Source organism: Eumetopias jubatus, unplaced genomic scaffold (assembly GCF_037043125.1).
Source record: "Eumetopias jubatus isolate StellerSeaLion01/CBP00866 unplaced genomic scaffold, mEumJub1_p1.0 scaffold_1, whole genome shotgun sequence".
Lineage (NCBI taxonomy): Eukaryota > Metazoa > Chordata > Mammalia > Carnivora > Otariidae > Eumetopias > Eumetopias jubatus.
The window spans coordinates 91,766,231-91,783,487 of record NW_028274807.1 but is presented as its reverse complement, the minus strand read 5'-3'; the positions used below and the strand labels follow the sequence as shown (position 1 = coordinate 91,783,487).

The following is a 17,257-nucleotide window of genomic DNA, read 5'->3' as shown; positions in this document are numbered from 1 at the left end:
AGATCTTTCTTCCCCTAAGAGCCTTCTTCCTATTCCCTAGAGGTAAACAGTTAACAGTGTCTCGTATAACCTTTAATAATTTTTTTGAGGTACCTATAACCACCCCTGTTTTTACCCTTGGCACTGATTAAAGAAAAGAAAGCTGGCTCTCGGTCCCATATTGAACTTGAGTTGGAAGAGGCGAGTCCAATCCCAAAGTGAAGGACCAGGATCCAAAGGAACCAGAGCAGTTGAGATAGCTGTTTATGGGTGGTTTGAGCTTTGAAACTACAGATGATAGTTCAAGAAAACATTTTGGAAAATGACGCACACTTACAGATGGTGCAGTGATGAGAGACCCCTCCACCAAAAAACGTTCCAGGGGTTTTGGTTTTGTGATTTACTCTTGTGTTGAAGAGGTAGATGCAGCAATGTGTGTCGGACCACACAGGGTTGGTAGGCATGGAACCAAAGAGAGCTGTTTCTAGAGAGGATTCTGTAAAGCCTGGTGCCCATCTCACAGTGAAGAACATTTTTGTCGGTGGTATTAAAGAAGATACAGAAGAATATAACTTGAGAGACTACTTTGAAAAGTATGGCACAATTGAAACCATAGAAGTTACGGAAGTCAGGCAGAGTGGAAAAAAGAGAGGATTTACTTTTGTAACTTTTTAAAAAAAGATTTTATTTATTTATTTGACAGAGAGAGAGCACGAGGAGGGGGAGGGGCAGAGGGAGAGGGGGAAGCAGTCTCCCGGCTGAGCAGGGAGCCTGATGTGGGACTTGATTCCGGGACCCTGGGATCATGACCTGAGTGGAAGACAGATGTTTAACGGACTGAGCCACCCGGGTGCCCTGTTTTTGTAACTTTTGATGATCATCATACAGTTGATAAAATTGTTGTTCAGGAACACCACACTATCAATGGGCATAACTGTGAAGTGGAAAAGGCCCTTTCTAAACAAGAAATGCCGTCTGCTGGATCACAAAGACGTCGTGCATCTGGCAACTTGATGGGTCTGGTGGAGGTGGTGGCAGTGCAAGGGGGGCTCTGGTGGAGGTGGTGGCAGCAGAGGTGGATATGCAGGAGGTGAGGGTCGATATAAAGGATTTGGAGGTGATGGTGGCAACCATGGGGGTGGTCCTGGTCATAGCAGTAGAGGAGGCGATGGTGGCGGGGGCGGACCAGGCTACAGACACCAAGGAGGCAGATGCGGTGGCGGTGGTAGAGGATACAATGGTTACAACGAAGGAGGACATTTTGGAGCTAACTATAGTGGTGGTGGGAATCATAAGGATTTTGGAAATTATAGTGGACAACAGCAATCAAATTGTGGACCCACAAAGGGGGGCAGTTTTAGTGGAAGAAGCTCAGGCAGTCCCTATGGTGCTGGTTATGGATCTGGTGGTGAAGTGGTGGATACGGCAGCAGAAGGTTCTAAAAAAAAAAAAAACTCAGAAGAAAAGGGCTACGGTTCTTAGGAGCAGAGAGAGTGAGGAGTTGTTAGGACAGCTGCAGGTTACTTTGAGACAGTCATCCCAAATGCATTAAAGGAACTCTAAAAATCTGCCACAGAAGGAACAATGATCCATAGTCAGAAAAATTACTGCAGCTTGAACAGGAACCCTTTCTTGGTCAGAGTTCAGGGCCGCACTTTGCAAACAGTGCAGCTATTGATTAAAGCAATGTAGTGTCAATTACATGTACATTCCTGAGGTCTTTTACATGCTGTAGCTGTAGCTGTGTCTTTTTCTTTTCATCACATCTGGTATATTGCCCTGTAAATTGTGGTGGTGGTACCAGAAATTAAAAATTAAGGAATTTTTAACTTTTCTGAAAGAAAAGAAAGAAAGAGCGAGCCAGCTGATCATCTTATTATCAGTATGCCTGGAGAGATACATTTAAAAATATCTAACATTTGTTTAACTTACAACTTTTAAAAATGCCCTTCTATAGATTATTATTTATAAAATAGTCTTTGGAGGCCTGCAGTAGGGCAAACGCTGTAACTTGTGGATTTGAAGTATGGATATACTCAGGTTTAAAATTATGTTCTCAGTTTTCAGTGAGGCTCATTAAATAGTTACGTGAAAGCTCCTATTGGATTTGCTTTAAAATATTTGAAGACATTATCCATAAGCACACGTAGGAATTTTCTTTTAGAATTTAGTGCTAGGGTAAGACCGCCATCCCTGAGAAATTGGAACACTTCATTTTGTAGCAGGCTGAATCACTGACCATGGTTTTCACTTTTTGCCTCAACTACCAGGGTACTCGGAATCAAATCAGAAATTAACCAAAGCAACTGATTTTTCTTTTTCTTTTTTTTAAAGTGTGCCCCATGTCCAATGTGGGGCTTGAACTCAAGAGATTAGAATCAAATGCTCTACCGACTGAGCCTGCCAAGCGCCCCAAAGCAACTGATTTTTCTAACTGCAGATTTTTCTTTTTTTCCTTGGCAATAAGCTCCTATTTCTATGTCACTATATCATTGTATATTTTGTTTAATTATAAGTTGCTCCAAGTATTTTTGTGAAATTGTTACGGAACCTGGACTGGGTCGCCTGAGGGAAGAACCGAAGGGCACCCAGAGATCTTGGAGGATAGGAGGTTTATTTAACGCTGGCGGGCTCAGAGGACAGAGGTCTCCAAAGGTCTGAGCCCCCAGCACAAAGGGGGAAGTTTATACACTTCTACTTCCGCATACTTAGCACTTTTGGCGCCTGGGCGAAGCGGGACAGGGAGAAAGACCCGGATTGGTGCACGCAGGAGTCAGAGCAGGGAGAAGAACCCGGAAGGACCCCGGGGCAAGGACTGGGATCTCTCCCCGGGCTCTGTGGGCCATTTTAGGACACAGATTTTCCTTATCAGAATAAGAAGTTTAGATAAATATAACTTTTTAAATGGTAGAACCAAGGCACAAACGAAGACTTACCTGTATTTGCTGAGGTATTTGCTGGCAGAGCTGGAGATGGAATTGTGGTTTACTAACTGCTAGTTCATGCAATTTCCTCTGTTCATGTGAGCTGAGTGAGTGGCAAGCTTTTCCCCCTTAATCATAACATATTATGTTTTTAAAAGTATGGCAGTCCTGCAAATATCACAGCTGAATGTTCTTTGAATTGAAAATGTGCTTTAGCTTTTGAAGCCCACCTAGCTTGCCTTAGGTATTGTTTTCAAAGGCAGTTTCTTCACATCTAAGGACCCACCCAATGCTGGGTGCCTGGGTTGTGCCAGCAGGCACAACAAAAGATAACGGCCCTATATTTTCTGCTGAACTAAATGGTCCTTCAAAAATGCAGAACACCATTTTTCCGTCAGCTTCTTTCCAAATGGATGGCAAATACCTACCTTGAATAAAAACTTGTAAGAAGAAAAGACAAACACTTTGGTGGGCCGGGAGGTGAATCATGCTTTAACAAAGGATCAATATAAGTCCTTTTTCTGTTTTGTTTCGCTTTGTTTTGAGAATTCAGTCAGTCTCTATCAGTTACTTAATGAGGATTTTAAAATCTCTCTACTTTAAAAAACTACCCAACTTAATTTATTCTGTTATGAAACATAGCAGGGCTTTTTATTTACCTTTGATAAATATAAAATGTTAAAGAAAGCTACTGGGAAATCTTTTTTTTTTAATTCCAGGTGAAACACAACAATGTGGAGGATGGTTAATGCCATCTACTTTCATGAGTGTCCTCTGCTGGCAGTTGCCTTGAATTTAAAAATATTAGTAGGCTTCAGGATTTCATTTGTTGACCAAGTAAGTTTTGTTTGTTTGTTTGTTTAACAATTAGGCCTGTACATCTTTATTTTATTTTGTTTGTTTGACAAAGAGAGAGCACACAACCAGGGGGAGCATCAGAGGGATAGGGAGAAGCAGACGCTCCACTGAGCAAGGAGCCCTCTGGGAACTTGATCCTAGGAACTCGGGCGGAAGGCAGATGCTTAACTGACTGAACCACCCAGGCGCCACGACCAAGTAAGTTTTTAATGCGTTAGTAAAAAGAAAAAAAATAATCTGCAGGAAAACAAAAACAAAACAAAACAGATTTTATCTGAAGGATATAAATAAGCAAATATATTAAATATAACAGTATCAGGCATAATTTTATGTTAGGAAGAGAACACTGTTTTACTTTGTAGAGCCTACGAACATTTGTTCAGCAAAGATTTCTTGAGTGGTATTCTGTGAGAGGGACTGTGTCAGCCATTGGGATAACAAAGGTAACACTGGCTTGACCCCACATCAAGGATCCCACAGTCCTGTGAGGGTTGTCAGGACTGCTAACAATTACCACGCGCCGAGGGTTGAGTGCAATGTGAGACTGATGAAGGATAATTGGAAGGCCGCCTGCCCCCGCTCCCCAAGAGGAAACAAAGGAAACAACCTTTGAAAGGATTTTGCCCCACCCGGGAAGGAGCCCTCCACCCTTTCCCACGTGATAGATAAATGACAAAAACCTAATTGGATGAGAGGTTCAGGGAGGGTTAATCAGATTATAACAGCCTGTCAACAAGCCCATAAAACCCCCTAGACTTACAAACTATGGTGGTAACCCCTTCGGGTCCCCTCCCTCCTCCAGAGCTTGATACTGTCACTTTGCTATCACGCAATAAACTTTGCTTTGCTGCCCACCACTCTGTATGGTCTACCACTTTATTCTTCGAAGCAGTGTGACCCAGAACCGTGAGCACCCACTGAGGGAGAAAAAAATCCTGCAACAAAACCAAGGAGGAGGGATGCCTGAATCATCCCGAGGAGGGAGGAGTTAGGAGAGGTACTCTGGAGGAGGTAGGGAAAGGAAGATGAGGAAAGGACAAAGACAGGCAGAGGGAAGAGAACACATGGCGGGTATTTCGAACCATGATAATAAGTTCAGCATTGGCGGGCTATAGCTTAGCGCAACATACAGGGCTTGCCAGGAGATGAGGTTGTACAACAGCGGAACTCCAACGTTTTGGTCTCAGGACCTTACATTCTTAAAAATTACTGAGGACCCAGGGAGCTTTTGTTCCTATGGGCTTTATTTATTGATGTTTATTTACCATATTAGGAATCGAAACAAATTTTAAACATAGTTATTCATGTATTTAATTACATGTTAAGCTTAAACTATATTTTATGGAAGACGAAACGCTAAATTTTCCCAACACAAATGAGTGAGGAGTGTGGCATTGTTTTACATCTTTGCAAAAACCCTTTTCATGTCTGGTTTAACAGGAGCAAGCTGGATATTCATATCTGCCGCAACATTCCACCTGTTGAAACACTACATGTCTAGTAGCAGCTGGGAAACTCCACTCATGAAAGGAGAACAGTGGTGAAGGCAAGTAACATCACAGTATCATTATGAGAATTGATTCTGTGGGCCCCCAAGCGTGCCTGGACCACACTTGGAGAACCCTGGCAGCACAAGTCTGCAGGGACGGGGCCATGAGGGGGAGCGGCCATGAGGGGGCGCTGTGCATGTCACATTTGATGCCCTGAACCTAACCAATGGCCTGAAGGACTTTAAGCTTGGAACTAGAGCAGAGTGTCCAGGTATGGAAAGAAGGCAATGGATTTTGCATGATTGAGATATACATATCTGATATATAAGTATATTTTTATACAAATATCCTATAAATATTAAATACACATATTTTACCTATAAAATATTTGGGAAGTATGGGGCACCTGGGTGGCTCAGTTGGTTGAGCGGCTGCCTTCAGCTCAGGTCATGACCCTGGAGTCCTGGGATTGGGTCCCGCATCGGGCTTCCTGCTCGGCGGGGAGTCTGCTTCTCCCTCTGACCCTCTTCCCTCTCGTGCTCTCTAATTCTCATTCTCTCTCTCTCCCAAATAAATAAATAAAATCTTAAAAAAAATTAAAAAAAAATATTTGGGAAGTAGAATTGATTGTACTTGGTGACTGACAAAGTTGAAGGACTAAGGGGCGCCTGGGTGGCTCAGTCGTTAAGCGTCCGCCTTCGGCTCAGGTCATGATCCCAGGGTCCTGGGATAGAGCCCCACGTTGGGCTCCCTGCTCAACGGGAAGTCTGCTTCTCCCTAGGGTCCCCCCTCCTGCTGCTCGTGCACATGCGCTCTCTCTCTCTCTCTCTCTCTCTCTCTCTATAAAGCACTGGACTGGATGTTATATGAAAACAATGGATCGTGGATCACCACATCAAAAACTAATGATGTATTGTATGGTGACTAACGTAACATAATAAAATAAAAATTAAAAAAAAAATCTTAAAAAATTTGAAGGACTAAGGAGATAAAGGCAACCCTCACAGTCCTAGCTTGGGTGACCAGAGAGAGGGCAGTATGACCAGTGAAAGATAGGCCTAGATAAGGCCGGCCAATGCAGAGGGAGAAGGCAATGTAGGTATTTAGTCTGGGGCTTGTGTACCGGGGCTATCAGATGGCCCAGGAGAGGCATTTAGAATGAGGGTGAAAGCCTGAATCTGAATCTTGTGTGGGGGCAGATTTACCATAAAACTTGAGCTCAGGGCCCCTCACATGCATGGGTCCCATTCAGGGAACTAGAGGGACCCCACTCATAGGTGCACAAGATTATTGCCTTTTTTAAATACACAAGTTAAAATACCTTTAAACTGCAGTTGGTTAGTGTCAGTGACTCCACCCCAGTTTCTCCATCACAAATTCCCTAGGTGTTAGATGCTTAGAGTGCCTGCAGACATTTTGGGCAATCCAGTCAAGGGGAAAATTGAGCTGGCGGTGCATTTAGCTTGGGTTTAGTGGGATATATTTATGTGATTCTCAGCTTCTTCAGCTATTGCTGACTCACGCAGTAGGGGAATAACTTCCAGGAATACCCCTGCCCCTCCCTCTGCTGAAGTATGGGGCCAGATGTATTAAAATATGAACTATTGCACCAGCACCAGAAGTTCAAGGGGTAGTGGAGGAAAAACAAGGTTAAAAAAAAAGAATGTACAGGGCCAGAAGTAATCTCTGGAAAATTCTCCCCATCATCCGATGTACTATAAATGTAAGCAGAGGATTTTGTTCTTGTCAATGACTTCCCAAAATGAAAATTCTCTCCAGGCAGGAATTGTGGAGCATTAAAGATGACTTTAATTCTTTGTCACTCCTTCCAGTAAGCAGTGGTGTCTGCTTCTTCTCCCCTTGAGTCTGGGCTAATCCTATGATTTGCTTTGACCAATGGGATATGGTAGAACGATGCTGGGCAGCTTCCAAACCTGGATATTAGGAGGTTTTCCTAAGATCAAAAGCTTCCCACTTTTGCACACTCAGAATGTTCCATCATGAAATCCATATGCCATGCTTCTAGAATTCTAATCCAGGAGGAAAGGGCTTGTGCAGGAGAACCAAGTCACCCAGCTAATGGCCAGCAACAACTGCCAGGCACGTAGGGAGCCATCATGACGTTCCAGCTTAGCAGAGCGCACTCTGACTACAGACCCAGCGGATGATCCACGGGGCTAAGCTTAGTCAACCCAGAATCATGCAGTAACAAATGGCTAGTGTTTTAAATTACTCAGCAATAAATAACCAAAAGAGTATTGCAGTGTTTGGAATGGAAGGAAGATAAAATGGAGATAAAGGACCAAAAGAGAGTTTCTTCTGGACAGGACAGATTTGACTATCTTTATAGAGCTAAGATGAAGGAGTGAGTAGTTCAGTGAAGAGTAAAAGGTCCAGAAGAAAGGGGAGGTACTTTAACACGTCCTTGAATGAGACAATAATGAATTGATCAAGGAGGCAAATTGAGATTCTGGCTTTGATAGAAGACAGGGAACTTCATTCTATTTAAAATAGGTTTTTTTTTTTTTTAAAGATTTTATTTATTTATTTGACAGAGACACAGCGAGAGAGGGAGCACAAGCATGGGGAGTGGGAGAGGGAGAAGCAGGCTTCCCACGGAGCTGGGAGCCCGATGTGGGGCTCCATCCCAGGACCCTGGGATCATGACCTGAGCGCCTCAAAAAACTTAAAATAAGTTTAGTCTGTGGTCAGCAAATAAATATTATTTATTGCATGATTTTTTTAAGTATTTAAATTTTTTTTTTAGTAATCTCTACACCTAATGTGGGGCTCAAACTCACAACTCCGAGATCAAGAGTCACATGCTCTTTCCAGCTGAATCAGCGAGGTGCCCCTATTGCATGAATTTAACTGGAATAAAGAACATAGAATTTGATTCCCTATTAAAAAATGAGACCAGAAAGAAGACAATCTCCTGAAAGTGGTAGAATTGCTTTAAGTGGTTAAAAGTTTCTTAAGTTCTTAAGTTGACTTCCATGGAACACTTAGTAAAATGTGTTACATAGATCATTCTTTAGGGCAGTTTGCAACAGTTTTATTTAACAGGGTAAAAACCTCGGTGAATATCTGTTAAGAAAAATACAGGAAGGACTTGAGCTATGGAGGGAAGAAAAATAAAAAGACTTCACCTTAACTGATGTGATAAAATGTTTGGTGTCCAGGAGCGAACGGTCACGAAAGAATTCTTGGGACGGCTTCAGTGCAAAAAACATGGTTTTAGTAAGGCACGGGGGCAAGACCTGTGGGCAAGAAGAGCTGCACTAGGGTTGTGACAGGTGACTGATTATATATACTTTTAAGTTGGGAGGGGGTTAAGGATAGTGTATATCTCTAAGGAATTTGGAAGCAAGGTTTTCAGGAACTTGAGGGGCTAGCTCCTGTTTAAGATAAGGTCATTTGCTACTGTCTAGTAAAACCTTAGTCTTCAGAGCCTTCAGATGTATCTCAGTGCTCCATATGTTAGGAAGATGATTGCTAACATATATCTTGGGGGAGGAGGGTAGATAAAGCAAGCTTACAAAAGGATTTTTCTATGTTAAAGAAGACTTACAGGATCCTGGAGGTCAGGCTAATGTCAAGCTAAGGTTGCCCTTTGCCTCTAGCAATGTATTAATATTGAGACAGTTGAGTTCCTGCAGGAAGGTCACCCTGCCTGCCTTAAGTACTTGTCAGTGGGCTGCAAAGGAAGTTTAATTTTTTTCTTCATTTCTTTTGCCTTTGTTCTCCACATCATTATCCATGCTCTCAAAAATTTTTTTTTTTTGCTTTAAAATTTAGTAGTTAGGGACGCCTGGGTGGCTCAGTCGGTTAAGTGTCTGCCTTCGGCTCAGGTCAGGATCCTGTGGTCCTGGGATCGAGTCCGCGTCGGGCTCCCTGCTCAGTGGGGAGCCTACTTCTCCCTCTGCCTGCCGCTCCCCCTGCTTGTGTGTTCTCTCTCTCTCTCCCCCCCTTTCTGATGAATAAATAAATAAAATCTTAAAAAAGAATAAATAAAATTTAGTTAAAAACAGATATGAGATTACTTTGAATTATTTAATTTTTCTTGGGAATGTTTAGTTTTTAAGCTAAGTAATTTTAGTCTAAAGTAAGTAGTTTTTTATATTTGACATAAACTTAATTTACTTCTAAAAGAAACACATGAAAAATAAAACCTAATTCTTATAAGCTCAGTTTTTCTCAGTGAGGATTTATTTGTTCAAAAATGCTTTTTGAGGGGCACCTGGGTGGCTCAGTCGGTTGAGCGTCCAATTCTTGATTTCGGCTCAGGTCATGATCTCAGAGTTGTGAGATTGAGCCTCGCATCAGGCTCTGCACTAGGAATGGAATGGAGTCTGCCTGGGATTCTCTCTCCCTCGCCCTCTGCCCCCACCTCTCTCTCTCCCCCTCTTTAAAAAAAACAAAAGCAACACATTTTCATAGTCCACTGTGTGCTCTGTTCTAAGTGCTGAGGAAACAGGAATGAACAAAATAAAGTCCCTGCCTTCATGGAGCTTACATTTAAATATGAGGAAAACAGAAAACAATCAAATACCGAGAATTGCAGATGGAGAAGTGAGATGGCAAACGGGCAGCAATCGACAGCAATCAGAAGGGGCTAAAGAAAGCCTGGTCCCTGGAAGGGGGGGTCTCGTTTGGGCAGACAGTCTCTCCAGAAGGTGGGGCTCTCAACCTCCTGTCAACAGTGGGCTAGCTGTGAGAAAATCTGGGGGAGGAGCCTTCCACACAAGACACAAGATGTCACCAGCCTCTCTAATGACACAAGATGCTGGTTCTAATGTGACATGGCTACGCAGTAGAAATCATATTTATGTCGCCAGTCTCTGAGATCTGGGGATGCTGGTACTGACACCAACATCTTCTAGATGTTTAAATACAGGATCTATTGGAAAATAGGAGAGGGTATAAAAAAAAAAATGGGGGATAAAAAATGCCAATCACAAGAGAAACAATATTAAAACACACAGAGTACATCTTCAATGCTCCAAAGAATTGCTGCAACTGTTAGTGGGTCTCTCCAACAAAATATAGCCCTACCCCAGAGGTTTTGTTGGAGAAGATGAAAAAACTAAAATTGAGTAGAAAAACATAATTTACACACAGGTATGTGACCGTTTAGAACCAATATGAACAATTCACTTTGAATTTTAAACATTCCTATAACATTGATATAAACTCAGCATAATAAACTCAAGTGTGAAATTATTAGATTTGCTTGTAATGTCAGGGTCAATTTGAAACATTTCCTCCAGTGAAAGTTGATACTTCTGTGGCTAAACTACTTCATATCTAAATTCATTTGTACCAGGGTCATCCCTTTCTAATATGTGTACTGAAAGTCCCCAAATAGTCTCAGGGCCTGCCTCACTTTGGCAAAGATTCTAGTCAGTCCAAGAAAGGATTCCCCAACATGAGCAACACATACTGGATCCAGACACAAAATGAATGTCATCAAGGAGGCCACCGACCAACCTCTCAGGGATCAAAAGGTAGCTGGGAGACTTCGGTGGGCAGATTTGGGCAGAGCTGTGGCTAGGGATCCGAGATACAGAGAGAGAGATAGGAACCAGAAAAGGAGACAAGAAGTAAAAGAGGCACATTCCCAGATGGAGCCATTTTATTTCTAAACTTGAGTCGAAACAGATACAGACTTTCCTGCCTCCACTGTGGATTTTCATCTTATAAAATAGATTTGCTACCCAAAATCCTTCATAAAAATCTGCCTTCCTCTTGGCAGTGGGAAATAAGCAAAAAGTCAAAGGTTAAGAGGTCATGCATAAAATATCATAGCCAACAAGATAATTATACAATAGTCTCAAATTCTTCACAAATTAATGATAAAACATTAAGACTAATTTACACTCCACGATATTCGCAGCACTTCAAGGTTTTTTTCTTCATATATTTATGTTCATATTTCACAAACAACAATACTACAAAAAGACTATCAACTTTTCCATAAAATAAGAAAACAAAACAAAGCCATCATACTATAAAATCAATCTGTGGAGCATAAACTTTTTAATATAAGAACAAAAATTAAAAGACAGAGAATTCACCCAAACTAAGATATCTTCACCATAAACTCCGTAGGCGTCCCGAAGGAGTTCTTAGCACTCAGATTTTTGGTTGGTTTAACCTCTCTTGTACCTACTGGTTTTTGTGTATCCTGATCCCAACTGTTATTATTCCAGGGAGAATTTCAAGAAAGAACTTCAAGGGCGCCTGGGTGGCTCAGTTGGTTAAGTGACTGCCTTCGGCTCAGGTCATGATCCTGGAGTCCCGGGATCGAGTCCCGCATCAGGCTCCCTGTTCGGCGGGGAGTCTGCTTCTCCCTCAGACCCTCTTCCCTCTCGTGCTCTCTCTCTCTCATTCTCTCTCTCTCTCAAATAAATAAATAAAAAAAAAAGAAAGAACTTCAAGCAAGGTTTGAGGTGGGATCCAGTTTAAGTCATTAGACAAATTATTCACACACAAAAAAAGCTTTAATGAAACTCAAGTGTTTCGTTCGGAACAGTAGTTGGCCCTTTTTCTTTCACTCCCTTCTCATCCAAGAGAACCCTTTAAAGATCTAGAATCATTTGTTGTCTGTAATTACTATAACATTTGGCTCATAATTCTGGGCGAAAATATGCCATTTTAAGAAACTCTTTGCATGTATATTTTCCTTGCTTTCTAGAGGTAGATAACCTCAAACTAAGGCCCAGACATTGGTCCCTTCAAACGGTATTAAAAAAACCCAATAGTACTAAAAGAGGAGAGTAGCTGTCAAAGAGTAAGAACCAAAATCCTGGTTTTTTAGAAAAACAAAATCTTTGATGAGATTTGTGTCTATGTATATGAAAAAATGACCTGCAAAAAAACCCATAGAAAACAAACAAACAAACAAAAAAACCACTGGAGAAGAAGCCAATACAATTTTCCAGTCTGACAAAATGGTTGGAATTTACAGTTGGAAGAGACCTCATAGATTAATTCAAATCACTGATTTTAGAGGGAAGGGGGAAAAGGCCCAGAAATGGTCAATGACTTGTCTCCGTCCATTAGCATGTTAATCTGCATGATTATTTTTTAGACATACACAGGCACACATGCATACACACATATTTTTACATAAAATGCTACTGGCTTGTATAATAAATGAAAAATAAGGGTGCACATTTTCACTGATTTCATTGCAGAAGTGGGAAGTGCCCCCCTTTCAAACAAGCAAAAAGGTTTCACTTCCTCTCCATCCTGTCCATTGATGGATGGGCCATATCATGACCTGCTGTCCTGCTCCCTTCTGCAACCCCTGCAAAGGGCAGGGGGTCGGGGGGCAGGGGGAGCATGGTCAGAATGGCAGGAAGGAGGGCAGAGGTACTCAACCCAGAACTGGAGTCCCTTGCAATTCCGAAGATGTTCCCACTAGCGGTGAAGGCTTTACATGAAGTCAAGGTTGGGCTATCGTAAATTCGAGACCAGGCTGGAAGGAGATAAAAAGAGGTGAAGGCACCAGGTGCAGATGTATGCGTCACCCAGGAGAATATGAGTTAGCGTTCCTCTGACCATAGAGGGCAGAAATGAGCAGTGTGTGTCTTACCTAAGTTACTGAACTATAAACTTAGACGACTACACCAGGTGTAGTCATAGTTTCTAATTATTTTAATTTGTGATTGCTTATAAACATCAAAATATTTAAGCCTAATGTGCAGAAATATTAATAGCTACTTTACCTCTTTCCATAAAATTACACGTGGATATAATTCTAAGGTAGTTTTTTAAAAAATATGATTTTTAATATTCATTATAGACGTTATTCTGAAAAATCTTAAGTCTAGCTGCATATATTAACATTAAATAACTTAAAAAATAAACAATACATTATATATACCAAAATAGCCTCATTTTAAAGCCATGTAAGTGAAAAAATTGAGTTTTTAAGAATAAACTAGACCCTCTAAAGGTATTTTTCATAATTTCAGTATTAAACGTATCTTCTTTTCTGACTATGCCGAATATATTACACACTGCTCTTGGTAATTTATGTCAGAAATATTCATTACGAAAATAAATAGGTTGGTTCATTTGTCTGTTTTACTTGTTCTGTAATGAAAAATTTATCCTACATCTAAATGAATTTGCTCCCAGAAGATCACCCCCACGGAGACAGCTAACCAAAACACTTAACAATGTAAAGATATCCAGTCCATGTGACTCTCTATTTTCTAATAATAGTGGTAAAAAGCAACTTTCAAGTCTCATTCTAATCCAACTGGACTTACAGATAACTCTCACGCTCTAAAGGAAGAAAGTCATTTGAGAAACTTGTCCTTGCTGGAACCCCAGCACTGGCCTTTACGTGCACACAAGTTAACACTGCTCTGAATTTAAAGCAAACCCTAGCAAGTTGAAGAAGAGCCCACATTTTCTTTACTCATTAAGGGTCACTATGTCATCCACAGCTGGAAGAATTTCTTCTAGAAAGAATTTCTTGATGAAGACAGAACCCAAAGCTATTTCGGCTCCTCATCCTGCTCTCTGCAGCCGTGAGTAATGGTAGCAGTTGGGCTAAAACAAAAAGAACAGACACTGGCCCATCTTGAGAACCAGCTTCAGACATTTTGTATGGAGGTTAGTCAAATGCATTTCCCAAAATTAAATTAACATAAGGTATGCAAGGAATAGAGATTCCATCACTCAGAAGTCACAAGGGGAAATCAGTCAATTAAAAAGTGCATCTCTTTCCAAAGCAAGTGCAGGAGGTCAAGAGGGGCTCAAGCATTCTAGAAATGTTACTTGTTTACAGGTTTTGATCCAGCCACTTGATGTAACTATCCCTAGTCCGGATTCCGACTGAGAAGTTGGTGGGCCAGCTGGTGAAAATCATGCAGCCGTGGAAACCATCCTCAAAGTGATCTAGGGTCACCTGCACACCTGCGCTCTCCAGACGCTTGGCATACATGATCCCATCATCTCTTAGGACGTCATGCTCACACGTCAGAATATAGGTCTTTGGGAGGTGCCGCAGGACTTCCTGCTCTGCAATGAGTGGGGCTGCCCGGGCATCCAGCAGCTGAGGGATCTCCTGCACAATCCTGGCATCGCCAGTGGTCTGCATGACAGGCTTGTAGTCCTTTGTGATGGAGGCAGGCAAGAGGGACGTCCAGTTTAGACGGGCCCTGAGGGCAACCGCCTCTTCCACGTCAAGTGAAGTGTGGTTGTTAACTATCATTGCCTGGACAAAGTCATAGTTGCCTTGGAAGTAGTCCACCCAGTACTTCACCATGACATAACGGGGCAGGATTGGTGTGTTCACATTTTGCTGATAAGAGGGTGTGTTAAAATCTAAAGCTTGAAGAACCGGGTAAATTAAAGCTTGCACCTTGAGCTTGTTTTTGAGGTTGGCATCTTGAGTAAACTGGAGAAGAGGAAGCAAACACATTATTTCTTTTTGCATGGCTCCTTTTACAGAAACCACACCTTATAAAGTAGCTTTATGCCTTACTTTGCATCAAGCAAAGGGTATAAGTGTGAAATTTCTACCAGCCATGGGATTAAGTAATGTAGTTTAAAAAATAAAACTTCCCTACCACCAACCATACCACCACCCCGATCAAGCTGCTGGATATTTACTAAGAAGGGTATGATGTATGAGTGGACACTGCAGATGTATGCGATCTCTTAGGTCTTTAAACCCCCATGCACACTTTACTTGTCTCTATTCTTTGGCACTAGCACACCTTGCCGGGGTAAGACGGTTGGATAACGTGTGAACCTTATTTAGTTCGGTATTCTCTGCAAGGCCCCAAAAGGCAATGGCTTCCTGGAGAGAAACAAACTAGTCTTACCCTTCCAGAGGAGAGGGGTAGGAAAAGCTAAAGGAACAGACAATGGGACTCCAAAGTGTCTGAGAAGGACCTCGGGATATCTCCTCTGATGAGCAGTTAGTATTCACACTGGGTGAGAGAGAATTTAAATGGTGCTGGCAACATGCCCTCCATTCTCCTCAATGAGCATGCACCCAAGAGTTGAGGATGAAATGGGAACGTGAATGCATCCCCTACCTCAGCAGATCTCAATTCCCCCAAGCCCCTGCAAAATGCGAACATACTGCCTCATTTTAGACACGAGAACTGTGTCTAAAAAGATATATATTTTCTTTTTAAAGATTTTATTTATTTGATAGAGATACAGTGAGAGAGGGAACACAAGCAGGGGGAGTGGGAGAGGGACAAGCAGGCTTCCCGCGGAGCAGGGAGCCCGATGCGGGGCTCGATCCCAGGACCCTGGGATCATGACCTGAGCTGAAGGCAGACGCTTAACGACTGAGCCACCCAGGCGCCTAAAATGATATATATTTTCATGTAACCTCTGAAAGGCAGCTAACTAGGTCACTGTGTTTTATAGGCAACTAAACAATCTTCAACGTCACTTTAGCCACATGCAATTTTGTTTCACGTCAGAATTTAGAACCCCATCCCCAGGGAAGATGTAACTGCTCTGTCAAAGCAAAAGGAAATGATCGGTTAATGGTACTATTAATATGTGCCAGGAATTGTATATACATCATTTCACTAAGTTCTGGCAACAGCCCTGCAATCAGATGGCATTATCCTCATTTTCCTGAAGCTTAGAGATGTTAAGGTGCTTGCCCAAAGCCCTATAGCTCTCAAAGCAGGGGGACTGGATTCCATCCCAGTTCTCATTGTAAAGCCCATGATGCTCTCACCCTGCTACATCGGCACTTCCTTCTTACCGCATTTGGACACAGGTACAGCAACTCTGACAATACCAGAGAACAAAGGTCTTTACATACAGCAAAGGAGAAGAAACCAAGGTGCACCACAGATAAAAAGGTGGATGCTATTTGAGAATACCAAAAGAAATTTGGAGGCGAGAAGACAGAGCTCGTGTTCTAAACTTATTTAATCCATCAGAGGAAGAAAATGTACTTATCTTTGAATTTATGCAGCTGCCCAAAATTCTGGGTGCTCTTAGACCTAGATAGTTTCCAAAGAATTTAACCAGGTAAGCCCAAATGAACTTGTGGGATAACTTTCAAAGTGGCTGACCCATTTTAATTTTTTTTGTTTGTATTTAAAAAAAAAAAAAAAAACTCTGGGAAACGCTTTTTAACTTCTCCATTTACCTCAAAGTCCTAAGGAAGCAATCTTAGCAATTGGAATTTTAAGCACAAAGACCCCCATTTTTCAGGTCCAACATAGACAAGAAGCCAGGGATACTTGATTTCCATGCATATCCCTGAGCAGCAAGAGAGCCCTATAAAACATTAGCCCTTTTTCTCATATTAATCGTAATCAGGGCCTTTCCAAGGACTGAGAGATGACACTTCTTTCATTCACCCCTCTTCCTACTTCAAAAAGATCTGAGAACTCTCCAAGTGCAGGCTTCTGAATAACTTGGCCCCCTACTGACCAGCCCACCTGCTAGGCCTTTGCCATACATGGTGGAGAATATTTGTCCGTCTGTCTGCAGGAGGTTAGCCGGCGCCCTCCTACCTCCAGCACCGAAGGGCAGTATCTATTACCTGCTGGCCCAGAGCAGCGGCCAAATTCCCACCAGCACTGTCACCAGAGATGCCAATTCTGTCTGGGTCAACCGAATACTTGTGTAAGACTTCCGGCTGCAGGAAATACTTCGTGGCACGCACAACATCGTGAATTTGTGCAGGAAAATAAACTTTTGGAACTAGCCTGTATCTGTGAAGACAAAAGTTGTATTCATTTAAGGACTTCACCAAGTCTTTATAGACCATTTAAGATTTAAGGGGAAACTGGCTCTTTTGACACAGAAATAAGCAAGTGAAGAATTAAAATAAATATAAAGGGGTGCCTGGCTGGCTCAGTCAGTAGAGCACGCGACTCTTGATCTCAGGGTTTTGAGTTCGAGCCCCACATTGGGCACAAAGCTTACTTTAAAAAATAATAATAATAAATATAAAAATGAACCATTCATTTTCTTTTTTAAAAAAAGATTTTATTTATT

The 17,257-nt window shown here is 42.0% G+C and overlaps 1 protein-coding gene and 1 pseudogene across 2 annotated transcripts in view; one reads left to right on the top strand and one right to left on the bottom strand.

The window, feature by feature from the left end:
* The first annotated feature begins 203 nt into the window (after nucleotides 1-203).
* LOC114207113 (heterogeneous nuclear ribonucleoprotein A3-like) lies at nucleotides 204-1,421 on the top strand (annotated as a pseudogene).
* A 9,852-nt stretch (nucleotides 1,422-11,273) lies between these two features.
* The window catches only part of NCEH1 (neutral cholesterol ester hydrolase 1), a 45,677-nt gene continuing 39,693 nt past the window's right edge, over nucleotides 11,274-17,257 (bottom strand). For both annotated transcript variants that reach the window (XM_028101142.2, XM_088025414.1), the window contains 2 exons: nucleotides 16,800-16,971; nucleotides 11,274-14,669 (listed from right to left, as the gene is read on the bottom strand). In XM_028101142.2, the coding sequence (XP_027956943.1) occupies nucleotides 14,052-14,669; nucleotides 16,800-16,971 (790 nt within the window). In that variant the 3' untranslated portion in view covers nucleotides 11,274-14,051. The remainder of the gene's footprint in view (nucleotides 14,670-16,799; nucleotides 16,972-17,257) is intronic.